Source organism: Alligator mississippiensis, chromosome 1 (genome assembly GCF_030867095.1).
Source record: "Alligator mississippiensis isolate rAllMis1 chromosome 1, rAllMis1, whole genome shotgun sequence".
Taxonomy (NCBI): domain Eukaryota; kingdom Metazoa; phylum Chordata; order Crocodylia; family Alligatoridae; genus Alligator; species Alligator mississippiensis.
This window is the reverse complement of record NC_081824.1, coordinates 11458471-11484604: the sequence shown is the minus strand read 5'-3', so window position 1 is coordinate 11484604 and position 26134 is coordinate 11458471. Positions and strand designations below refer to the sequence as shown.

General features: G+C 45.1%; 1 protein-coding gene across 1 annotated transcript; it reads right to left on the bottom strand.

The window, feature by feature from the left end:
- Nucleotides 1–1758: 1758 nt before the first annotated feature.
- LOC109284402 (cytochrome P450 2K6-like) lies at nucleotides 1759–24694 on the bottom strand. Its single transcript, XM_059728764.1, has 9 exons — nucleotides 24430–24694; nucleotides 22941–23103; nucleotides 16750–16899; nucleotides 13203–13363; nucleotides 11133–11306; nucleotides 7725–7866; nucleotides 6500–6684; nucleotides 5413–5554; nucleotides 1759–3076 (listed from the first exon to the last, which is right to left on the bottom strand). The coding sequence occupies exons 1-9, from the start codon at nucleotides 24613–24615 to the stop codon at nucleotides 2889–2891; spliced, it is 1491 nt and encodes a 496-aa protein (XP_059584747.1). The 5' UTR covers nucleotides 24616–24694; the 3' UTR covers nucleotides 1759–2888.
- Between the last annotated feature and the right edge of the window lie 1440 nt (nucleotides 24695–26134).

Below are 26134 nucleotides of genomic sequence, written 5' to 3'. Positions count from 1 at the left end.
GGGGTGGCTCATTGGGCAGGCCGAGCTCACCTGTGGGTTCATGGTCACCGACAATGGGGCCAATATGGTGAAGGCTGTCCATGATGCCAACTTTGTTGGCATCTGCTGTGTGGCACACAGGCTGTACCTCATAGAGAGGGATGCCTTGGAGGGGGACAGGGCTGCCGGTGATGGTGCTGCCACTACTTCTACAAGCCAAGTGATTTTGAAATGCAGGAAGGTGGCGGGCTACTTCCACCACAGCATCAAGGGGGGCAAGATGCTGCAGGAGAAACAGGCAGAGCAGAGCATCCTGTAGCACAGAATCATGCAGGATGTGGAGTCTTGGTGGAACTCCACATACCTGATGCTCAAAAGGTTGGTGGAGCAACAGAAGGCCATCCATGAGGTGGCTTTGCTTGGGGAGATTGGGATCAGCAGTCCCCTGAACAGGGCTGAGTGGGGTACCATCTCCCAGATCTTGGTGGTCCTCAAGCTCTTCCTAAAGGCCACCGAGACCCTTAGCACTGGCAATGCCCTCCTCGGCAGGTGATCCCCCTCATGAGGGAACTGGAGAACCAAATGGAGAAGTCCCAGGGGATCAATGTTCCTGGCTGGGGCAGGCCGCTGTCACCAGATGTGCAGGCAATGGTGAGGTGGCTGAAGGAGGGCATCAGGAGACGGGTGGATCCCTTGCGGTCCACCACTTGATGGTGGGCATGTGTGACCTGAGGGTAAAGGGAAGCATATATGCATTGGCAGCACCAAAACCGTCGATCACTGGACGCAGGTGTTGGTCAACAAAGTCAGGGAGGCTGAAATGCGGAGATGTGGGTGTGATAAAGAAAAGAAAGAAAAATAACCAAACGCCAAACGTAAGAGCAAGTCGTGCTCATGGCAAGGGAGTCATGAGCAACTTGCGCTCAAATACCTTCAGCAAATCAGGGGTTACATGGGGGGTGTGACCGCACAGCCAGCAGTCACAGCCTCCTGTAAGTCAGCAGACACACGGGACACATTTTGATTGGCTCTGTAGCTTATAAAAGGGGCAGAACACAAGCACAAAGGGGATCCACGCATCAGTTTGGAGAGGCCTGATCACCCTTTCCAGGATCCTGCGTCCACGAAATCCCTTCCCCTCGGACACCCCCATCACGACTGGGTATACCATCCGAACGTGTTTAAGAGCTCTCGAGTTATCAGCGAGTTTAATCTTGAAACAGCTGTCAAGTTTTTTTCTGCCTAAACTGTGAGTAAAGCATTTACTTATCTCACCGCCTCCTTGGTGTTTTTCTGTCAACGGAAGGAGAGACAGAAGAGAGAGGAATAAGGCCCCGAAACCCTTTTGTCCCCAGCCTGATCGCGTAATCTGGGTCCAACCACCCATTGTCAGATTGCACAGAGGGGATGTGTAAGAGGGGGATCCACTTTCCCATGCCACTCCCAGCACCAGTGCCGGTACCAGCACCAGCACCAGCCAGTCTCTTCCATGCCAGTCACATCCCCTTCCCCCCCCACCCCTCCCACCCCAGACTGTCCCTCACCCCCTGATGCCTTCATTTCCATTTTCACTGACTGGCTTTCTTGCCTGCATTGCATGCCAGGCCAGCCTCTGGCTTCTTTACTATTCCTTCCATCCAGGACCAGGAGACACACCAACGGCAGGTACCTCCTCAGCCCGACAAGGGGTTTTTCAACCTGAAACCTTCCTAAGATATATTTCTCTAACTATTCCGGGTTTTTTTATAATAAACATATAAACATAAAAACACAAAATAAGCCAATTCAAAAGCTTCTCAATGGTTGTCTCCGATGGTCACAACTGTTGATAATCCAGGGTCAAAGGGTATAAAACATTTATCATTCCAAATCTGGTCTGCACAGAAGTTGTCCAGGACAAGCTCAAATTTCCAAGAAGTGGCTGTAACATGTGATCTAAGTATAGTTTGGAATAGACTCTGCATAATCATGATTTAAAAGCCAGAAAAAGAGTTATTCTTGCAGAGCTTTTGGATTGTTGGATAGGGACTTTGTGGGATCTTGGAGATATAAACTCAAACCCCCCATGGATTGAGAGGGCTTAAAACATGGGTGTCCTACACTTTAAAAAATGTCCTATCCCCTAAGTTATTGGGAACATGGGGAGTAAGATCTAAAATGGGTTAAGTAACCCCAAATGCCACATATATGTCTAGCAGTGGTCATGGACGTACTACTTATCCTCATAAAGGGAGGTTGTATTTGGGCCTATATATCTGAGATGCAGATTTTGCTAGGAGGGTAAGGCACCTGAAGAGATGTGCTGTGATGCTCAGCATTGCCATGTATCAGTCCCTTTGTCTTTCTGGAAGATATGCTTTAGCCAAAGACAAATTACTGGGATGTGTACAAGAAAAGACAGTTAAAGCTGTGTGATATACAGGAGGGCTTACCAAAAAGTGTTTTCTAGCCTCAAAATACCTGAAAAGCATGTTATGCTGCTGTGCCATGCAATAGTTCTTTAAATCAATTGGAAGCAAAAGAAAACCATGAAATGTTTGGGTTTTCAGATAAGCATTTTACATATAGTGATTAGCTCTAAAAGTGGTGGACCAGAAGTGGCCAACTCAAGGCATGCTTGGCACAAGAGGTATAGGCAGCTGCTGCTTGTGGCAATGAACTCAAGTTAACTAACTTAATTGTAAATTCTATTTGAGAAATTCTGTATGACTTTATTCCAGGCCACTAATGTGGTGGTAAACCTCCCCCTCCCACCCCCGAAAAAAACCCAAGCGACAACCCTCCATACAAAGTGGAAAGCAGAGAAGAAAGCAATGAGTTGTATGGATGTGTGTGGTGGGAGGTAGGGTGGTGGGGAATGGAGGGAAATGAAACCACACAGGTAAGACATGGCTGTCAGAGCAGAAGCCCTAAGCCCGGGGCACTGCACAGATCTGATGGGGCATTGGCGGTGTAGCAAACCCAACTGCAGGGGTGAGGTCCAGGTCTGAGCTGGAAACCCCAGGGGCAGGGTGAAACGTGAACCTCTGCAGGAGGCTCGTGAAGAAGAGGAAGAGCTCCATTTTGGCAAGATTCTCACCCACACACATCCTCCGACCTGCAAGGAAATGCACAACAAGCATAAGCATTTCAAAAGCAGGTTTTAGACTCTTTAACAGTAAGAAGGGACAAATGGGAAAGGTCAGCTTTTCTTCTCAACAAATACCGGTATTAAGAACATAAACAACTAGTTATGTCAGATTTCAAGAGATGAATAGGGCAGGGGGGTGGTTGAGGTGTTTTGCTACAGCTCCATAGACATGCGTTCCAGTTTGGTAAAGACTGATGGCAGAGGCTGTTCCCAGTTGATCCAGTGGTATACAAGTACTAGGTCATTCAGGCTAGGAAAACTAAAGGTGGCTTCCTGAGGTGTAGTTCACATCACTCTTATGGGCTATTGGTCACAGAAACTGGATGCCTTAACCACAGTAAGCCAATGGAGTGCTATGATTGGATAGACCTATCTCCCTTTAAGGGATGGAGCTGAGAGCAGGACTTCTTCCTAAAAATGCAGCAGTTAGTAAATGAAACACTGAAAGAAGAAGAAATTTGCCCTGGAGAGCAATGGAAGTGAAGCGAAAGATACAATTTTGGCATCATTTTACTTTGAATCTGTTTGTTTTAATAATATTTATGCTGTCCAGAAATTTAGAAATGTTTTTTGTCTTAGACTCTTTTGTTTCGCAGGCCCTCTCTACATGTTACAGGTATTGTACAATTAACTGATTAATTGCACAATTAACTGAGATCAGCGACTCATGCAAGGTACCTATCATACCATTAAAAGGTCCAGTCAGGTATAAAGTTAGACCTTGAAAATGTGTATTTATGTTATAGCTATCCAGCTTTAATTTGCACTTGCAAAAGATTCTGCCCCTGTGGCCAGGAGCCCCGTTAGCTGACCAGGCTCCCAGACACATGTGTACTGTGAAACAGCCAAAGCTGGGAGTCCTGCAGCTGAGGGAACTCTACTCCTGGTGGTGCCCTCATGGCCATTGGGACCAGGATGCCCACAGATGCAAGACTCTCTGTCCTGGAGGCACCCACAGCACTGGGACTGAGAGTCCCACTAATGCTGTGGAGGCACTGCTGGGAAGGAGAGTCCTTACAGGTGCAGCCCCAGCTGTGCATGGGCTCCCCCTGTACCGGCAATAAGGTATGATAGGATGGACACATACATGTGTGGCATGGCAGGAGGCATGATTGTGTATCATGCTTCAGTTCCTATCACTCCATTACCTGAATGTTGAAAGGGCCCTCAGACACAACTTTTTTTTCCTTTGGTTGTTTTCATGTATAATGTTCAGGTTGTTGTTGTTTCTTCTGTTATTTTCAGCTTTTATTTGGCTGGGTTGTTTTATGGATGATCAGATGGGTCAAAGAGTGTCTCTTTTTAAACTGAATCTTTTAAAATAAACATTCAAACCTGTATGTGCAAAATTTCTTTAGGAGAATTATAATTTTTAAGCTTAAAAACATCAACACATGTTCTATGGAGATCTAAAAAAAATGTGTGTCTCTTTCCACACTATGAGCCTACTTTTGCAAATTTTGTAGATATTAGTAAACCTTGGGGGCTCCTACAGGCTGGATGACATTGCTGGGGGCTGGATCAGGACTGTGGGCTCAGCGTTGAGCACCCCTGGTTTAGTGTTAGAGCATTCAACATTTTGCACTGTCTCTGTCCAGCAATCAGAGTAGACAGCTCTATGGAACTGAAAGGAGTAATATGGATTCTGAACGTCTAAAACACTTGGGGCAGGTCCAGATTGGTCATCTCTGAATCTTCATGTGACAGCTGCAAAGCTTGCCTGGCTGCAAGTCAAGTGGGTGAGCTCTGCTTAAGAGCTCTACAAGAAGTGTGTCCAAACTTAGCAGAGGGTGCATAAGTTTTACCAGACACAAGGTTATGCAGTGCATGGTGCATGCTTCTTATTGTAGGCTATCAAATTTCATTAGGATCAGAGATTTGTGGAGGCTTACTAGCCCATTGTGCTAGCAGGGCTAAAGATCCTGGTTCTCATAGCCCAGCACGAGGGAGAATGTGCCTAGCATCACATTTCTCCACCTGACTCCCCAACCCAAATAACCAAGTTCCCGCTTCCAGCTGATTTGGTTAGAGGGGGCCGACTATGGAAAAATCCAGCATAAACTACTTTCTCACACATCTGGAGTTGTAGCAAGACAGCTTAAACACTGTGCCATCACAGCCCTTACAGCAGTGGGTAGGGGGTGGGGAGAGGGAGGATAGTTAAGCCAAACTGGGAAACCTGGTCCATGTACGATACAGGGAGTGGACAGGAAGTTTAAAATGCAAAGAACCATTACTTTATGCTATAATCTGCTGAATTTTAGCTCTCTCTTCATCGCAGAAGTAAGTAGAAAACAGGTTACCTGCTGAGAAAGGCATGAAGGCCTCCTTCTTTACAAATTTTCCTTCAGAGTCAAGAAAATGCTCAGGATAGAAAACATCTGGCTTCTCCCACTCTGACTGGTCTCGCAGCACGGAGGCCAGCAAGGGGATGATGTAGGTATTCTGAAAAACAGATCCATGGAGCTTCCTGTGAAGGCATCTGGTCACTTGATCTGAGGCAGATGCAGGCTGGGTAGGGGAGGGGCACGTTCAATGCTCCTGTTGCACCCCCAACCTCTCTATCATTCCTGGTCCACCAAAAGTATAAAACCAACTGCCTGGCAGTGCAGCAGCATTTCTAGTCAGGGAGCTCTGAGGGAGTCAGTTGATTTCATGGCTCATTATCATCTACCTGATTCCTTCTCAATTTCATTCCACAGGTGTTAATGACCCTCCCTTCTTCTTAATGGTCTTGATGTTCAACTAATCAGGCTAACCTTCCCTCTGCAATTCTGCTGCATTTTAGGTTCTCCTGTTGTTGAAACTCATATTGTACAGTCCTTCAGACTGCTTTTAACTGTAGCTAAAAGTAAAAACATTAACTTGGGTATGGAAATAATTTTGGTGAAGCATTGGATGCACTGTCAAGATGCTCATGCATGGTAAATATTTTTTATGAATCTGAAAGAGAAGTGTACATTTAATTCTAATGATTGCAGGACTAATGAAGCTTGGGATTTTGATTATTCTTGCCTCATTTGTTGTTTTTTATTCACAATATATGCTATAACAAATTAATGCACATTCCAAGAAATATATATTTTTGTTTTTGCTCTGATCTTAACCTGAAGAATATATCCCTAGGCCTCTAGCTTATTAGTAAAGCTTCTAGTTTTTTGTAATGTGGTAAAATATGCATTGTGTTTTGTGTGGTGAAGTACCACACCATCTGCATCCACTTGATCATTGCTATGGTAATAGGCAATAAATGGTATATCAGGAATACTTGATGAATACTGTCAGCTGATTTCTGATTGTCTGATTTGACAGCAGCAACCAAGCCAGGGGTCCTAAAGCGTGGATGTCACAGAAGAAGAGGGAAGGAGAGCAACACTACAAGCATCTTACCTTTGGAATGAAGTAGCCTTTGAGAGTGACATCTACAGTAGTTTCATGAGGTAGATTCAATGGCAGGATGTTGGCAAACCTCTGGATTTCATGGACAACGGCATCCGTGTAGGGCATCTTAGTTCGATGTTCAGTTCGCGGTGGATTTGATCCTAGAACTCTTGCTATCTCATCTTGGACTTTTTCTGCAGAAGAATTTTAACATTTTAAGAAGGAAACCAGCATTTCCAAATCCCAAAGAAATGTTGTATGTGTTTAGCACGAAATGTATAAGCTCAAAGGTTAAATAGATGCAAGTCTAAAAATCTTTCTCTCTCTCTATACTTAATGGGGTACAAATAACATCAGATATTTTCATGTATTCAGCATGCTGAAAGAAAAGTACAGAGTTTCTGAAAATACATGGGTAGCTGACTCCCTTCATTAAATTGCCAAATCATAGCATAGTTTAACAGGTGCTAGATGGAAGACTTTGCTGGAGCCATAGTACTCTAGACTATGCAGTTTTATCCAAGGGTATAGGTTGTAGCCGTGTTGTAGCCTAAGGACATAGGCAGACAAGGTTCTTTGGGTAAATCCAATCTCTTTTATTAGACCAACTGAAATAATTGGATAAATTCTTCTTTGCAAGCTTTCAGGCACAAACACCATTTGTCAGGCTGAGGAAACATTTGCAGATGGTCTGTGCTCTTCCTTGATGCAGTGGTAAAACAGCCAGAGGCCAGTACCTATGCATGACAGCCAATCAGTTAAAATGTAAATTGGTCAGTAGGTGAGAGACCCATGGTGGGGTATGGGGAGGGAGGGGAGAATGGCTGTAGCTGTAATCAAAGGATGAGAGACAGGAGGGTGGTAGGGAAGGGAATGAGAATAGCTGGTAAAAGTGGAGGATTTTACCTGGGGAGTCAGGTGTCAGGCAGGTTACATTGTGTCATAAATCCAATGTCTATATTTAGTCTACAATTTTTTGTATCAGTAGGTTGATGAAGTGAAGTTCATATGCTCACCTGTGAAAGGTATTTTGTAAATTCCCTTTGAGTATTAGAACTGTGAGATTGCAGGGAGAGTGGTTTTCTTGCGAGAAATGTGCCCCCACAGGTAATTGGGTATTCCACTCTACTTCAGAGCCTATTTTACCTGTAGCAGCTGATCAATTAACTTTGGAGTTCCACAGTTCCAGGTGTGGTGTGTTGGCCATAATGGCAATTGTTACATGAGCACTTACTCTGAATTTTGGGGTACTTCATCATTAGGAGAAAGCCCCAGCGTAGTGTAGTGGAAGTGGTCTCCATGCCAGCAGCAAACAAATTGCCTACAAGGCTTTTCAAATTCTCATTGTGGAAATAACCATCATTGTCATTTTTCTCCTAAGAAGTGGGAAGGAAATATAGATTAAAACTACAGAGTCTCTATTGGAAGTTTGTATCTTAGCAAACAAAGAAATAGGTACTAAATAAGGTCTGTATTATTTAATTTCAAGCAAAAACTAAAAAGGTTGTGATCAGATGCCCTGAGAAACACACTGATTTCTCTACCCAAACTCAGTCTGCCAGGCCTTGAGCATCGTGGCCCCAGTTTGGTCATTTACGTATGCATGTGGTTTGATTTAAACTCATAATCAAACTCACTGATGGCAGGAGATATTCTAAAAACAATTTGGCATCAATGGGATGTCCTTTGAGCTTCAAGGTATGCTTGTGTTTAAGTCTATTATTGCATCAGGGTTGACATGCTCAGCCTCTTGGCAGGACTGAATTTGTAGATACAGATATTTTCCCTCTATAACCATAACAGTCCTGAGATCTACAGCTATAAGAAGCTAAGGTGAGATCTAGAAAGGATTTGGTCACAGTGATATACAATGTGTTGGCCACAGACTTTTTGGTGCCTGACATTTAATGGACTTGTCCACCCTGATTTAGTTGACCAGCTGCTTCGTGCCTAGAAGGGGCAGGCACTGAAGACTGGGACCCATAAAGGGAGTACACTGAAAGCTAGAGGGGAGGACATGCAAGGGAGATGGATGTGACCTAAGCTATTTTTCTCACAGAGTTTTTGAGGCACAAATCCAGGCTGTAGGAAAGTACCCTCCGTCATTTGGGGTTCATGTGGTGACTATCCTGAAGGCTTGTTAAGCAAGACATTTCTGGCAAAAGATGGTTGATAGAAGGTGCTACCACCACAGACTCCTCCATCATAATCTATTGGCCAGACTATTGACCTGGAGGGTGAGGGACAGGCTCAAGTCCCTCCTCTCAGCACATCTCACCAATCTACCTCTCCTACCTTACAGAAGAGGAATTTAACTACCAAGATATTGTGTACTCTGGTGTGGACTGTTCCTAATTCTTCCTGCTGAAGTTCTATAAAATGCTTAAATATTCACTGCAGTAAGGAACTGATTCGTAATCTCTCTCAACCTAGGCGTGCATCCCAATCACTAAAGAACAGTGTCCTTCTCTGTCTCTAAGGCCCAATGAACATTGAACTATTTTTTACAACGTGGATCATTTTCAAAAGGAAACAGTGAGTGAGCCCAACCCCAGAATATGCTGTACCTTAGAGGGTGACAACAAACACTTAAGAAAATGGGGATGGTGACTCATGTCCCCTCAGGCAACTGAAGTATCTAACCCCAGGACTCCTGTATCTTCTGCAGCTGTTATACCCATTAGGCACTTGGAGGAAAAAAGGCTACTATCACTCTTATTATAATGAGCTGTATTTTTGTGAGGATCTCCATGTCCTCAAGACTTCCTGCCAACTCCGATCCGGAAGGCAAGATGGATGGAGGAAGTGTCTGCTCTGTCCTTTCCAGCAGGGTGTAGTTAGGAGCACAGGTGCACCCACTTGCTCAGTGTTGTCCAGCCTCCATCACCCACTTGTTCAATTTTCATATCAGCCCCTTCAGGCTTCCTCCCCCTAAACATCCACACAACCAAATCATTGCTGTCCTTCAGATACATCCTTGGAGCTCTCCTTTGCTGTGATATCTACAATGAGCATGACAACATCAAGCCACTGGTGTTCAACGACTCCTGTCTATCATGGAAACCCTCATTGTCCCTTATTTTATATTTAGACTTTAAGTTCATTGGAATCAAAATCATCTTTGCATCCCCGTCCAAGCCCAGGGTTTCTGGTGTAACAGCAGCAGCAACAACAGGAAAACACTCTGTCTAATCTGACTGATCACAGCCAGTCAAAGTAGTTAGAATTCCAAATTATTATGGATTAATCCAAAAAGTGAAAGAGCATTTGTCAAATACATTAAAAGAGAAACACCTCTCAGGAACTTGAAATTATCCTGTTTCTAATTCCTTAGCAACAAGAGAGATATCAGTCTACTTCAGGGGGAACTGCACATGTGGGTCCCTATGCCTCCAAAATCAGAAGGGGAAGGAGTCAATCCATACAGAGTTATGCGGTGGGTCTTGAGTTAGTCCTTCATTTATGATAGTTTCATAAAACAGTCACAATCCTTTGCAGAAACATGAAACTTAGACACCAGCAGCTTGTATGCCACTCACTGTCACCTGTCATCTCCTGAGACAAAGGCACTTGCAAGACACATGGGGTGCCTGTACATGTCACAGGGTTTAATCCTCATTAAATTAAATAGTTTATTAAATTTAAACTTGTTTATTTTGGGGTGTTACATCAGTGTTTGCACATATTAGGCTTTTGAATGAATTAAGTCCAGTCCCAGGCTGGCACCACAGAAGAGTGGGGTTGTTCCACACTGCCCCACAGTCTGGGGCTCCACTCCTCATGCCCTGTCCCACAGCTGGGGTAGCCGGGAGCCAGCACATGGCACAAGAAAAAATGGGCAGCATAACTCCCCCACCCCCACAAAAAAACCCCAACAACCCAGAAACAATTAAAAAGTGGCAGCAATTTGAAGGGGTGGACTACAAAAAAAGTTGCAGCACCAACCAGTGGGCAAAGAGACTCATTACACATGTTTGAGTGCCTTTGTGTTTTCATCCAACAAATCCACGGAGGTGACACTTTAATTAGTGGTGAGCCAAACTAAACTACATCTGAGGATTTTTAGTTTAACGCACCAGAAAGATGTCTAAAGTATCTGGAAAACTCACTAGTGCAAAGAGTCATGCTGCTGCAGCCCAAGAAAGATAAAAACATGTGATGTGTACAAATGACCTTGGACAGAAGTGTTCCATTGACTATTGCTTTGTGAAGGCTTCTGAATCTCTGAAAGAGGGAACAGGGACATGAGACGCTGTCTGGACAAGCACTAGGAACTTGTTTTAGAGGAACTGTTCAGAGAGAGCACTTTAAGATGGCAGAGAGGAGGTTGGAGCTGCAGGCAAAGAGACCGTCTCTTCCTATATAATTCCTGTTGTACTCAGGGGAACAGTATTCTGTGTTGGACTTGTGAATAAACAGGGTTGAATCAACACTACCTATCTTCACCCTCTGCACAACTGACAGCATTTTTTGGGAACTCCTTGGTTGCAAAAAGGCTAACAGCCGCAAGCTATTTAGGTAACTCAGCTAGGTTGTCAGGCAGGTACTTCACTCAAGTTAGATTACCATGCAGCTATGCTTTTAACTCCAATATACAGGAAGGAAACATGCAAGTCTGAAAAAAATTCAGATGCTCACTTACCTCCTGCTGTTTTATGAGGAAAGCATCAATCAGACTTCTCTGGTCGTTTTTGTCTAGGTTTTTGAGGTGTTCTATGAAAGTAACCTGTACAAAAGCATGCATTTCGTCTCTATTTCGAAGAAGCATTTTGTGACCCTTCAGGAGAAATCCAAGGGCTGGGAACATATTATAGACCTAAAAAATAAGAGAAGATACAAAAAGGAAAAATAAGCATTGAGAATACTTCATGTATGTATACTAATAAAGCAAAGGTTGGAAAGTACTTGACAAAACTGAGTGAATGCTTGCATGCTTAATTTGCAAACTAGCTAACTGAGGCAATAGGGAGCTCTTTTCGTGCACTTGCGGGTCTGAACAGCTCATAAGCCCTCACTTATAAGCTGATCCTGCCTTATCTAGGAGCATACAGGAGGGAAGCAATAATTGCAAAGCTACTCTTCAACCTGTTTATACTACATGCCACCATCTCTCCAAGCTAACGTGTATTTAGCATGGCTGGAATAGTTTAGATTCATGTGAGATTCGGCCTCGTAGTGTAAGCATAGATAGAAGTGGAACTGCTCAGCTGAGTATCCTGTGATGTGTCAACACTGCTTCTGTGCAGACCTCAGGCATGTGGCTGAGAAGCTCCCTTCACCTGCTCACTCTTGCTTCTTGTGAAAGGAGTCCCAGAAATGGGGCAATGTATTTGTCCTAAAAGTGACCCTGAATGCTCACCAGTAATCATGCAGGGACAGGGAGTTTGGGGCGTATTCTCAGAGCTGTTCCCAGGCACCGTGTTGCCTCATTCCAGGATTCAGTGCATCCTGGACAGGAGCGAGTAGGTGGGCGTGCTTTGCTTCTCTGTAACTCCCAGAGTTGGCACAGAGGCAGTGTAGAGAGGCCCATTCCTCTATGTTACCTAACAGAGCTAGTCAAAATGTCTGGAAAGGTCAAGTTTGAAAAAAACCAAACCTTACCTGATTTCATTTTTCACTACACTGAACTGGGAACATCTAAGAGAAATCTTCTTTAAGCTCACTGGGAGAGAAGTGGGGCTGGTATGCTCTAGCACTGTAAACTGTGTTGGAGATGCAAGGGAAGGACCTAAGTATGTTGACATGTGAGAGACCATAAAACTTATATGAGGGTAGTAGAATATCTCCATATGCCAATAATGCCAAAATGCCATATGCCAATATGCCATAATGCTTGAGTCCACTAAGTGACATGGAAAAAAAAAGAGAGGGGAGAGATGGAGGAGCTCCCTGAGTAAGAGCATCCAGGTATGGTTTAGAGGAACAGTGCACCAAGCTGCAGCTTCAAGAACTCTGCCTCCATTCATACGCCTTGTTTGTCTGGGATATGTTTCAGCAGCATGAAAGGATAATGAAGTGCCGATGAAAGCAGCATGAAAGATAATGCCCTGCAAGAAGTGGTAGGGTGTTAGTCAAGAGGTTAATATATCAGTGCAGCGTAGCTGCCTAATAAGGCTGGGTGCTACAGACAGGATCCATGGATAAATTGGGAGGAACTAGGGACCTCGGGTCAAGGAACTGGTGAGCCTGAGTGAAGAAGTAGGCCTGCATGTTGTATGGGGTTTTGTTTCAAAGATACATTTTCCCTGGAAGTCAGTTGCTCTAAATAAATAAAGCCATGCATGAAAGAGGGTCTTTGATGGCTAATTATCACTCTGGACTACATGGCGGCCATGGAGTGATGATGGACCTGGTTCTCAATGATCCAGCTCAGGACCTACAGCAGCTGTGGGAAGAGGGAGCTGCACACAAGCTAACGTACCCAGCTTCATCATAGAAACTAGGACACTATTTTTTTTTAAACAATATGTTTTCTCCTGTGTATATGTTGGGATGTATAAGTAAAACATGTGTGTATTATTATCCTTCACTCAGTTTTGTAAAGCGAGAAGTTCTCAGCTATATATATGAGAGGAAATACCCAGGTGGACCTACATGTTCTCCTCCTTTTCAGCAGGCTGCTTCTGATTAGTAGGAAAGATTTAATATTCTGCACAAGTCATACAACAACATGCCTGTATTTGAACAGTGAGATTAAGTAACTCAAAATTACCGCAACGGAGGGCCATCCACCAACCCTGACAGTTTCATTAATCATTTTTAGGAGTCTAACAAACTGGGGATCTTCATAGCCAAACCGCTTTCCAAGTAATATGGATACGATTATATTAGCGACCGCTGCATTCATTATTATTGTGGGATCAAAGGGTTTTCCTAAAAAGAAATTCAAAACAAAGAAGAGATTGTAGAAAAGGATAATTAATAAAAGTCACATTTATTATTTAACCATAGCACATAGTGACCGCAGTCCAAACTCAGGCCATCATTCTGCTAGTTACTGTACATACAAATGAGAGATACTCTTTGGCTCAAAGAATTTGCAATCTAAGGGTGCTTAGACATGCTCAGCAAAGCTACTCGGATGTGCTGTAATTATCATGTGTTGGAGCATATTTGATTCATTGAGTCTGCTGGAGCATGGGAATTACTGAGCTCCGGCAGACTCCAGCTCTGAAAAATGGCAGTGGGGGCTCTTTAACTAATTCATTCAATGCACTTTAGGTAAAGTGCCCCTGCCACCATTTTTCAGCATGGGGATGCTAATACATGAGATGCTTTGGGAGCTTTAATTAGAGTGTTTTTTGGAGCTGCTCTAATTAAAGCGCCTCTGCCCCAGACTCCCAGAGCATGTGCATAAACAATCTAAGCTGTCACAGAAATGAGTAGAATAGAGCAAATATTATCATTCTCATCTACAGAGGGAAAACTGAGGCCAAGAGAGAGGAAGTGACTTGTCTGAGGTCACACCAGAGCTTGGTGGCACAACAAAGACCTTAGTCCAGGCATACTGAGTTCCTGCTCTCTGACACAGCCTTACCCACTGTTACAGATCTCATGGAGCTTTTCCTTGATGGCTATTCATGAGCCTGGCATGTTTGGATCCACATGTCCTTGGTCTCACTATGTCTGTGCAGGTTCTTGGCATTGTCTTATATACCAAACAATGGCATGCATCTACCGAGGCATCACAAGCAGGGCTATGGACATCATTCTCCCGCTCTACTTGGCCTTGGTGAGACCACAGGCGATGTTCTGCGTCCAGTTCTGGGCACCACACTTCATGAAGGATGTGGAGAAGCTTAACAGAGTCCAAAGGAGAGTCACATGCATAATTAGAGGCCTTGAGACCAGGTCATATGAGGAGAGGCTAAAAGACTTGGAACTGTTCAGCCTGGAAAAGAGGAGACTTAGAAGGGACTTGGTAACAGCCTACAAGTATATCAGGGGCGTACATCAGGGCCTGGGGGAGCATCTGTTCACCAAGGTCCCCCAGGGGAGGAAAAGAAATAATGGGCACAAAGTGACTGAAGATTGCTTCAGGCTAGACATAAGGAAAAACTTATTCACAAATTGAGTGCCGAGGGTTTGGAACAGGCTCCCCCAAGAAGTGGTACATTCACCCATCCTGGTGTTCTTCAAAAAGTGTCTTGATGTCCATCTTACTGGGGTCATCTAATCTCAGCGGTCTTTCCTGCTCAAGTGCAAGGGGGCTGAACCTGATGATCTATAAGGTCCCTTCCAGCCCCTAACAGCTATGAAACTATGAAGTATTTTAGTAACAAGTCAGGGACTGGTCTACAATACAAGACTGAAAGACAAACGTTCAGGTCCTCAGAACTGGTAATGCTCTATTCACCTCTCCCAAGCTACCTACTCTGAAAGCAGGGCAGAGAGCATCCTCACATGAGATCAAGGCCAAAGGGCGTACAAGATTACAGATCAGCCACCAGTTACTAGTTCGCAGTGGCAAGGTAAAACACTTTCCCTAATGTGTATTAAATTTAATACCTCCAAGGTGAGGTACTAAGTTAATGAGCATTAGGCTGCACTAATGTACAGTAGAAAGTAGGCAGACAAGGTTCCTTGGGTGAATTTGATATCTTTTATTAGACCAACCCAAATAGTTGGAGAATAGTTATTAAGCAAGCTTTCGGGTTCAAAAACCCTTCGTCAGGCTAAGGAAGTTTCAGCAGTTGGTGTGTGCTCTTCCATGCCTATGTCCTTAGACCAACACGGCTAAAACCTACAACCCTGAAGGAGAAAGTAGCACACTTTTTTTACAGGCCATTTCAAAGCTCAGTAAAATAGGCTGCTGGGGATTAAAGCAAACATGTAGATGCATGCAGTATGTTCTAGTTTTTTGGCACTGCTCTCCTGAAGCAAAAAGCTATCAAACTTTTTGGTATAGACAGGGTGCATTTCACGTGCAATTAGGGGACATGAATAAACTCCGGGGCTTATTGCTCCAGAATTTTTTGCTCCTGCACACACCATTTGAATGTAATCAGCTCCAGAGTTTATTCATATGCAGCATGTGGAGCCCATGTATGAAACTATGAAACTATAATGACTGTTGGAACAAGCATGAGAGTATATGCAGAAGCAATTCTAAACCTATTGCTGTTTCAGAAAGCAGAAGTGATATAATGATAATAAAAAATCCTGTATGCCATTTGCTGCCTCAGTTTTCTCACCACTCTTGAGCTCTCTCTTTCAAATTTAGACTGCGTCCTTTCCAGATCCTAGGTTTAATTTTCCTGGACATCATTTCTCTGGTTCACTCTTCCTCTCCTCTAGTTCTGGGCTACAATACACAGTTGCTCAGAGCCCAGCTTGACCTATAACAACTTCCAGTCCCTTCTGCTCCTTTCTGCTCAGCATCATTCTTCCCCTTCCTTGATGAGCTCAGCAGTTGCTTGGTTACAAATCAATTGAAATCTAGACCTGAAAAACTGGTTTTTGCTCAGTTATATCCTTCTTATTCTTTTGTTTTTGTTGTTGATCCTTCATGTCTGCCTCATTTAGAGGCAAACACACAGGAATCAATCAGCTTTTCTCTCCTTGAATCCTGGAGATCATATACAGAATCCAGGAGTTGGGCATTAAGAGCTGTTTCCAACCATCATGAAACCATCTTCAACCAAGAGGTAATAACTTATAGTGAATTATCCTGAAGAAAACTGTAGATACATATTATATTCACTAGTCAGAGACCTTACATTCAATTCATTTAGAGGGACCTGTCTTGAAATAAGGAATCAAGGTGTTAGTTTTATTCGTCCTAGTTTATCTGTCCCTAATGCTACTTTCCACTTCAATCCCTGATAGCTGTGAACTGAGAAAATATTATCATTGATGGAGGACCTGCCCTGGAGGGGCAAGCAGTTTCCATTAACATCATCATAGTGTGACTCAAGATTCATGGATCCACATGCAAGCTCATGTTGCCTTGTGCCCAAACGTTCTTGGTCCCAAAGACTAGGGATGGAGAGGGTCTGTGTTCACGGGCTTTTGAAGTTCCAAGGTTGACATTAGAAGGACATGGAAGAGGAGAAGAGAGAAACCACCAGAGCTACTGCTCTCACTGCTGCATAAAATACCTTTAATTTCTCTAGCAAACAATTGAAAAAAGCGTTAGCCAAATTTTACAGCATCAGATCCTAAATGGAAAATATTTGATGAAACAATGGTACTTTTATGCATCTTAAGGGGCATGAAGCAAAATCATAGAGTTTGTGTGAAGTTAAGCAGCTACCTACCTTTCTGAGAGTCAATATTCTCTATCAGATATCCACACTCTTCAACTATCCGGTCCTCAATGGCTGCCTTGCCCATTCCAAAGTCTCGCAAGGTTGAGAGAGTAAATCTTCGCATCACTTTCCAGTTTTTACCATGTGAAAAAATAATTCCTAAAGTAAAGCAAAGGCTTTTGGTTAGAAGAATAATTTAAACCAATACTTAGAAATGTTGAAAACTTCACTCTTCCTTTCATAACGTTTGGTTAGATTAGTGCCTGCGTAGAAAAACAGCCATAAACCCTCTAACAAAAAATTGAGAGAGGCAATGCCATGAAAGACAGGACTTGGCACAGTGCAATCTGGAATAATGCTATGACTTAGGACTCCATGGGCTCTTGTACACGTAATGAAATTTGCCCTTCCTTACATTTCAACAGTGTTACTGTTTGCAGGTGTAGGTTTTCCTGACATTTAAAAAGTCTTTCTTGTGTTTTAAAGTAAAACTCATCTGGATGTATTTTAGTTTGGGTCACCACGAATTAAAATGTTGTGTCCGTGGATTCATTATATGCAAATAGAAACGCACTCAAAGATGTGTAAAGAGCCCCTTTGTCCCCCAAATGGCACTACAACTTTTTTGTAGTTCACTCCTTTGTCCAGCAGAGGTTGCTTTGAATTGCAGATAGTAGTGTATGAAGTTAGTTGCCCTGTTTCGATAACTGGGTGTAATGTGTTTCTTTGGATGCCAGGTGTTGCACACCAGATGCTGTGGTCCACCCAGCCCAACATCTCTGTTCATTGTACCTATGTTCATCTATGTACCTGTATGCACCTGCCCCACTCCCCTCACTTCCTCCCGTGGCCATGTCCTGGTGAGGGTGACACTAGCACCATCACCCCATAAGCTGTCCCTGCCCCTGCCCTGAATGAATGCTGCTTTTTTTTTTTCTTGTGATGGCTGCCGCACCATTTGCGATTACTCAAGTTCACCCACCCACCCCACAATCGGAGCCATGGCAGCTGGCAGCCCTTAATAAGAATGGGAAAGCTACCACATCATCTGCCCCTGGTTCAGTCCAGGAAGAAAGAACCTCTTGGGTGCCTAGAAGGGGTGCTATGGACTGCTTTCATTTGCCCTTCAGTCCTCCAGAGCAAATGGCGAATGGTGGCCACTTTCTCATAGCATTGAGTGCAGGTAGCTCGTAGCTGCTACGCTCCATTGTGCTGGCACCCACACCAGTCACAACTGCATAGTCTCACCCCACAGTCACACCCACATCCACACCTCCCCGCCGCAAACCATCCAAGAAGGGTGTGACTGCCTTCCTTCCTGGCTGCCTGCTTGTCCAAGTTGTTGGACTGCAGGCCCTGACCGGGTGCAAACAAGTTACCTCTGTACTCTGCGTTGCTCTTCACTTTTGTGCACACCGGTCCACCTCTCCCCATCCATCAGTTAGTTGTCACTTGAGTGAACCCTAACCTCTCCACGTCTCATGTCAGTTAACTGCAGTTCCCCAACCTGCCTCCCTCAAGTCACAGCCCAGCCTTATCTCAGGTGTCAGCTTAGATGTCAGCTGTCAGTTCCCCATGGCTTAACATACCTGTTTTGGAGGATGTCCCTGGTTTCTCCTTTTTGGAGGACTCACCAAAGGCCAGTTCTATTGAACTGATACTGCCTTCCTTGCTTGAGAGAGCAGGACTCACAGTCAGACCCATGGTTGGTGAGCTGGCAGGAGCGGAGGATGGCCTTTGAAAATGGCACGGCGCCATGTGCCTTGTTGCTTGGTCTGCCCAGCAGTAGGGTGCACATGGAGCCACCCCACTTTCAAAGGTGGCACTGAGGCACATGGGCAGGGAGCAGGCAGATCCCAGCTTGCAGCTGCAGCCTGCCCTTGCTCCGTGCACAGATCAGGGAGCCCTCTGCCCCCACTTGGCTCCCGAGTGCTGCTCATCTAGAGGAGCTGCCAGGCTGCACCGGGCTCTTCTTGGGGATGACCTGAGGCAGGGTGGGTGCAGGGGATCCTGGGGGCTCTGTCCCCTCCAGCCTGGCAATTTAGCCAAGGCTGAACCCACTTTGGCCCATGGCTCTGGGCCCTCCTGGGTGGTGCAGAGCTGGAGCTGGTGCCGGTGTGGGGCTGAGGGGCGGTGGTTTTATGGGGGCCACCAGCACCAGGCATTGACCCTGGGCATGGGGGAAGGGGTGGCTGCACAGGCATAGTGGGCCCTGGCCCCGAGCCTGGGCCTGGCTCTGCTCCTCTCTCTCCCAATCCCTACCCAGTCCCAGCCCCACTTTGCCCCTCCCCAGTCCTTTCCCCTCCTCCTGTGGACTTTCCCTCCTGCAGAGGGGCACAGGGGCACGTGCGCTCATGCTCAGCCCACCCCAATTGTTTTTCTCCCTCTGCTTATGTTGGGGAGAGCAGGGCTGGACCCAGAGAGGAGGTGGACCCATATACAAGGGGAGAGGAGGGGCACAGCTCTGTCCTCGCCTGCTCCCCCCCCCCCCGTCATTCTTGATGGGCAATTTGCTAGTATTCTAATATCATAAACGCCATGACGCTTCCAGTTGTGTGTCTGTCTGTCTGTCTGTAATGCTCTGGACCAACTGTGCATGTGCCGCCCAAAGCCTTATTGACAGAGACACAGGCAAGGTGAGGTGGAGAGAAAGGCAGAGGCAGAGGGGAAGTGAGAGATGTGGCATGCCGCAGGGTGCCATGCAGGCAGCTGGTGCAGGCATGGGGTGTGTAGGCAGTGCCTGCAGCCCTCCTGGGTGTGCAGATGAGCCGCCGATCTGCCTGCTGGATGACAGGAGGCTGCTGCTGCTGGCTGGGACCGGTGCTGAAGCCAAGGAAGCCTGGCTTCAAAACTTGAAATGTTTCAAAACTTTCCACATGTTTCAGGTGCCCTTGTTTCATTTCAAAGCTGTTTCAAAGGCTTTTGTTTCATTTAGATTTCACTGTTTTGAGCTTGAAACGCATTGAAACAGCTTCAAAACCAAACACCAGGTGAAATTTTGCACAGCCCTGGTATATATTATTTATCTATGAAATCATGACATGTCCTTAAAGAAAAATTATTTAAAGTAAAGATGTGCCATGTTTGAGAGATTATTGTGGTGACCCGGGACATGGAAATCTGCAGAACGTGGCTCGGCCCCAGTTACGGGCCATGTTATCGGTGCTGCAAGATGGCAGGGAGGCTGTGGTACAGCTCTGCGACATGCCTCGTGCCTGCCATGCACCCTGACAGCGGGGCTGCTGCTAGCTAAGAGGGGGCTCTAGCCACCCCCAAATTGCACATATCTGTATGCACAGCCCCACACATCTGACCCGGTATCCATGGAAATCCCCGGGGGCCATAATATTATAGCACAGCTATTCTGGGGTCTCCATAGAAACTGACAGCGGGGAGCTGCTGGGAAATGTAGTCCTTATATAGAGGGAGAAGAAAATGGCAGGCCAAGTCATTACCCGCCGCACAGTGGTGTACTACCCAATGGCAGTGGTGGTGAACACATCACTGCCACTTACCTTTTATGTCCTCCCTCCACCCCACTCCCCTCTCCGCCCCCCACAACTAGCACCATGGAGGTGGGTGCAGGGCACAGCAGCAGTGGCAGTGGTAGCAAAAGGTAACTTTTCAACTGCGGGGTGTAGCACCTGTTCTTAGAACTTAAGCAGTTTGGGGTAACTTTCCTATTTCTTATAATTGCATTCCAGAAACCCGAGAAAGAGCTGTGCGAGTGGACACTGCCAGCCAGACGTTCCCCTCTGGGATAAGTTGCATCCTGAGCAATATATAGGTAATGTCTGAAATATCCCACTGGCTTTGTAGCCTGTAGCGGGGAGGTGAAGAAGGTGGTTTTGGGAGTATGGGCCAAAACCTGTTTTTTTCTTCTCTCTTCCCCTGCAGAAGACATAGAGGATCAGAGACAGAAGAAGAGAATGAATAAGAAAAACGCAAGAAAGAGAAGCAAATAAGAAATAAATGAAAACCAGTTATGAATCTATAAGAGAGTTAAATAGATATGTAGAGATAGGATAGAGACAAGAATATTTAGAGATAGGAATATAAATGAGTAGAGATACAGTATATTAGGGGTGCTAATAGAGATGTAAATAGAATAGAGTTAGATGTACATATGAAAGTCCAATACTATAAATAAATACACATAGTATAAATAGTGTACATATAGTATAAATTGGAAATGGTTTGGGTACTTATTTAAATGAAGTGTAATTTTTTTTTATTGTTTATTTTCCTTGATTATTTTATTGCTAATTTAAATATTTAATAAGAAAAAAAGGCACATTTATATTTATACATTATTTAAGTTCTTACAATGTAAAGTCCTATATTTTCATACATTTTCTACTTCTGCTTTTCAGACAATTCTTTTAAGGTTTTTATAATGCTTTTTGAAAGTTTCATAGTTTGTATATACTGCCTTTTTCCTTGAAAATTTGTAATTGTGATGAATCAAAATAAGTTAAAATAAAAATTCAAAAGGAAGATGTGCTGTGTTTTGTTCATAGGTGGAACGGAGTGGGGGTGTGGGAGGTGATGTGGTGAGGGGATCCCTGCCAACTATGGCCCACCTGGAGCACCCACAGTGATGGATGTGAGTTGGGCGTGCTGGGCAGGGGCAGGAGAGCTGCAAGGTGCAGGTGGGGGAAGTTGTGCGGTGCGGGTATAGGGCGAAGCATGTGGCAGGAGGGAGGGGGCTGCATGGTGCAGGGATGGGGGATGCGTGGTCTGAGGGTGCAGTGTGAGGGCGCATGGTTCAGGGAAGAGGGAAGTGCAGTCTGAGGGTGCAGTAGGGGTGTGTGGCTGGAGCTGGGGTTGGGGCTGGCACAATGGCTGTAGGCATGGGTGAGGGTCAAGCGGGTGTCCAGCACACCAGGAGGGTCTCCTGGAGCAAGCTGACAGCACTGCCCCCCCCGGTGGTCCAGGGATTACTGGTTTGACGGCACTGCCCCTTGACGTAATCGAGTCGCTAAGACAGCAGCGAGGTCGATTGGTAAGTGGCTCCCCCTGCTGGAATTTACTGGGAATTGCACACTGGGCTTACATAGTTGTAAAGGCTATTACATGGAAACATTGATGCAAGGTTTTAAAATAAATAATTTTAAATGTAATAAACCTATTTAGTTTAATGAGGATTATGTGTACAAGCACCTCATGATCCCAGACATACGTCTATGCCTGTGATACATTTGGCATTAAAACACATGAGCAGAGGAAAGAGGGACCAGAGGCCAGGGTTCCCTCCTTTCCCCAGGAGTGCCAGCTCTCATGGACCACAGGCTGAAATGGCATACTTGCCTTCTGGCCCCAAGAGTTTTTCCCTCTGGCAATGGCAGACTTCTCCTGAAGTCACACTTCTCCTGTGACACCTCTTGCTACACATCCAATTTGCATAGAAGAATTCAACAAGAAGGTTCCCTCAGGCACACCTCAGAGAAGAGCTCAGGTCCTTCATGTACTGCACAAATGCTCTAACCATTAGACAGCTCATGCAGGAGGGACTGTCTCATGCTTCTTACAAAGCCATTAATCTGCCCAGGTCCAACAAAGCTGTACTAAGACACACATGCCTTATACAAACAGAGAGAAGTTGAATGTCGGATGTAGCTTCTCACAGGTTAAAACTTTCCATTTTAGTGAAGGAAAAGCCACCCACCTACTGCATAACTGAGGCTTCACATCTGGAGGCATCTAAGTGCTGCTCACTGGAATGAATGGGAGATCTGTGAACACCTGCAGAGTGAAGTAGGATTCAGCGGGATACAGCGTACCAGCTTTCCATTGAAAGTATAGGAGAACTGACCACCGGTACAGGTTGAGTAGGATACCTCTCTGACCCTGGCCATCTATATTAGGACCTTACATTAGATCCAAATTATACATGTAGTGAGTTAAATATGAGTTAGTCCTTAGTTTTCCATATACTTATATATAAGAAATATAGGGAGGTATTAGGAAGTCCTATTTCTCCATGACGCTCAGTATGGTTATTTCTGCTCTCGCTCACACCAATTTTGTCTCCAAGTACATGTGCTGATTACATGGAAATCCCTTTTTTTAAACTGATTTAAAAGGATAAGGGTGCAAACAGGCACATTACCACCTCAATCATCTGTTTCTTATATGGAGAAACATTTCTACTTGCTTGAATAAAGTTAGTTTAAGAGTAACAATAAAATGTAAGTCACCATTTCCTTTGGATAATTCTTCAAAAAGTGGGACTTTAGGCCTCTCTGCAAATGCATCTGCCTGGTTCACCAGAGCTTCCTTCACTGTCTCGTAGCCTGAGAGCACCACCATCTTTGTGAATCCCATTTGAACACTGAAGACTGGGCCGTAGGTTTCTGACAGCTTAAATGGGGAAAAAAATAAAAGTATTTCAAGGAGTGGGCCAAATTCATCTACTGAAGTCAACAAAGCTACAGCAGAGACGTTTGCTTGAAAAAAATGACATTATGGAAAGAATAATTTAGACAAATAGAGAAAGACATGCCAATCCATTATTGCTCTGCCCACTTTTGACTGATCTGTAGGAAATGAATTCATTGTTATGGACATTATGAAGGACATACCTTTAAATAGCGTCACCTGAAGGTTTTCCCCTTTAGGTACAGAAGGGAGGCATTATGATATCTGGACATGTTAGCTGCATGGATAAAGATCTGTCTGTTAATTGCATTCGGAATCCACTGTGGGCGGAGTGATTTGTTAATGCAAACGTGGACTTAAAAATGGAATTGAAATGAAGATCTGATTTAAAATCAGGCTTTGATTTTACCTATTAGTAGATATGAGAAGGATGAGGTATCACATTCAGATTTCTGCTAGATATATGGGATGTGTATGCAGAGAAAGTGGCCTGTGAGTTAAAGGGTGCCCTCAAGAAGGTCACAAAGTGATCAGAGGTGCAGGTAGCTCAGGAGCTGTATCATCTTTATTAGCAGAGTATGTGGGATTGAGGGACAGTAATAGATTTCCTGTAAATGTCATGAATGATGAAAGGAAGCATTGCAAACTTAAAAATCAGAGAAAAAAAATATATTGCAGGCCTTTTGGAAAAGGAACCATGACAAGTTAGCATGGGAAAGATGAGGTATGAGCAGTTGTAAAAAAACCAGCGTGTGCAACTAAGAGAGCTAAATTCTCAGGCGCTAGCAGAGCACAGCCAGTGCCCTCCTGTATATCAAGCACCACAAACTAAGTGCGGGTCCTTGACCATTAGAGGTTCTCAGATCCTTGGCAGAGATACCATCTGTTGGGGGAAATCTTGAGGACGATTTCCCAGTGGGAAGCAGTATACAAGATGCCAGGTGTAGCAACTGTTCTTCATTTACTCTGAATTTCCCCTATTTTACAGATGAAGTGGAAAAAAGTCTGCAGGCTAAGGGGGAGCACTTCCAGGCTGAGGGGGCTCAACTGCTGCTTGTGCACAGCTAGCAAGAAGGAAGCAACGGAGTGCACCAGCTGCAAGAAAAGCAGTGTCAGCCCGAGCAAGCGGACGAGGAAGGAGAGAGGCAACATGAGCTTGAAATGCAGGAAAAATGCCAATGGTCCCTCAATCCCACAAGGTATTCACAAAAACAAGGCATTCACACAAGCTATAGAAAATCCTTTTGTCTTTTGGAACAAGGTGGTGTAATGATATGTAATGATATAGGTGAGAAGAGAAAGATTTACCTTGAGGAGAGTCTGGTAGGGTCTCTTCAGGTTGAAGATGTGCAGGTTTCCAATGATAGGTAAAGGCCTTGGTCCTGGGGGAAAATCCTCTCTGATGCGGCTACTCCAGGAACTTGCAATTTTTGTAATAAAGATGAGAGTCAGGGCAAACACCAGAAATATCGACACGGGATCAATCCAATCCATTTCTGTTCAGCAAGCAGGTGGTTGGAAGGGTTAAAACGAGAGGGTGAGGAGAACAAGTTAGACTACTGTGTAATGCTTGGAGTCCACAGACGATTACATAAATATTATGTACAATGAAGCATTTAAACTCGCCTGGGAATAGAAAATAGTTTAGTCTCCTCCCCTGGGCATCTCCGAATCCATATTCTGGCATGACCATTCACTACAATACATGCTTAGTGGGGGGGCGGGGGGGGGCGGGGGGATGATTGCATCATCTGTCTGGCATTGCCAGCTCACATGATTAGTGGGGTTCTTCGTAGCCTACGCTTTGGGAATGTAAAAATCTTAGATCTTCCTTCCACGCATATAACATACATATGAAAGGAAGGGCTAAGTTTTTCACATTCACAAAATGGAGACTTTGGGCGTGTGTAGACAAAACGGGGGGCCTATATTGAAGCGGTGGGTTTTAAAACCCCCACTGCTGATTAAACCCCCGTGTCACGCACACACCCTGCTGACTTACCTGCTTCTTTGGCAGGGAGGGGAGGGTGAGCTGCTGGTTGGTAGAGCAGTTCCTGGGCTGCGTGGGGGCTGGTGCTTCCTTCTGCACCAGTGGCGCCCCCCCCAGATGGCGCCTGCCAACAGGCACACAGCTCAGGTGGTCCCAGGGGGCACCGCAGCTGCGGAGGGAAGCACCAGGCCTCAATGCAGCTGAGGCAGGCAGGTTTTGGTGGGGCTGGATGGGGGAAAGATCAGGCTCACTGCTTTTCTTGGGCAGAGCCTGCTTTCCTGGGCTGCTGCCAGGCTGCCTGCAGGGCTTCCTGCAGAGCTACAGAGCTGCACGGAGCCCGGTGCTTCGCTCTGCAGTTGCAGGGGCAGCAAACTAAAACTCCTCGAAGGAGTTTTAGTTTGCGGTGCCCCAAGTCATATAAGGAGCATTACCTGGCTGAATTTCCTGCAGTGGCTGGAATTATTGTGCAATGTGTTGCCAAGGCGTGCAAACACCAACACCATTAAAGCATGGCAAAAGCATTTAGCCCACTTGAAAGTGTTGTGCACACACAGCTCTCATTTTGTCTACGCACGGCCTTTAAGAACAACGCCAAAAATCATGAGAATTGGCACAACTGCATGTCTCTTGAGAGATTTATTTACTTTTTATACAACCTTTATAACTGGTTGGCAGTGAAGTGTGTAACTCTCTTTCCTTTCTTAGCTGAAAGTACAACATTGTGGCTTAGCAGGAAGTTCACACGTTGCATGTAATGTGTCATCATCCGACTTCATCAAATGATGGGAGGTGTTTCCTGACTTAGCCCTGGAGCTGGGCTGCCAGGCCTCCAGGTGGATGAACAGCGGGACCTCCTGGTCAACCTCCTCCTGGCCCTGGCCAAGTGGACCCTGTTCTTAACCAGGAAGGAGGCTTTGGCCGGGATGGTGCCCGGAGACTGCGGGGCCACTTTCCTCTCACTTGTGCTTATAACTTTTGGAACATTCACTTTTAGGGACTTTTGGCATTTGGGTTGAATAGAGC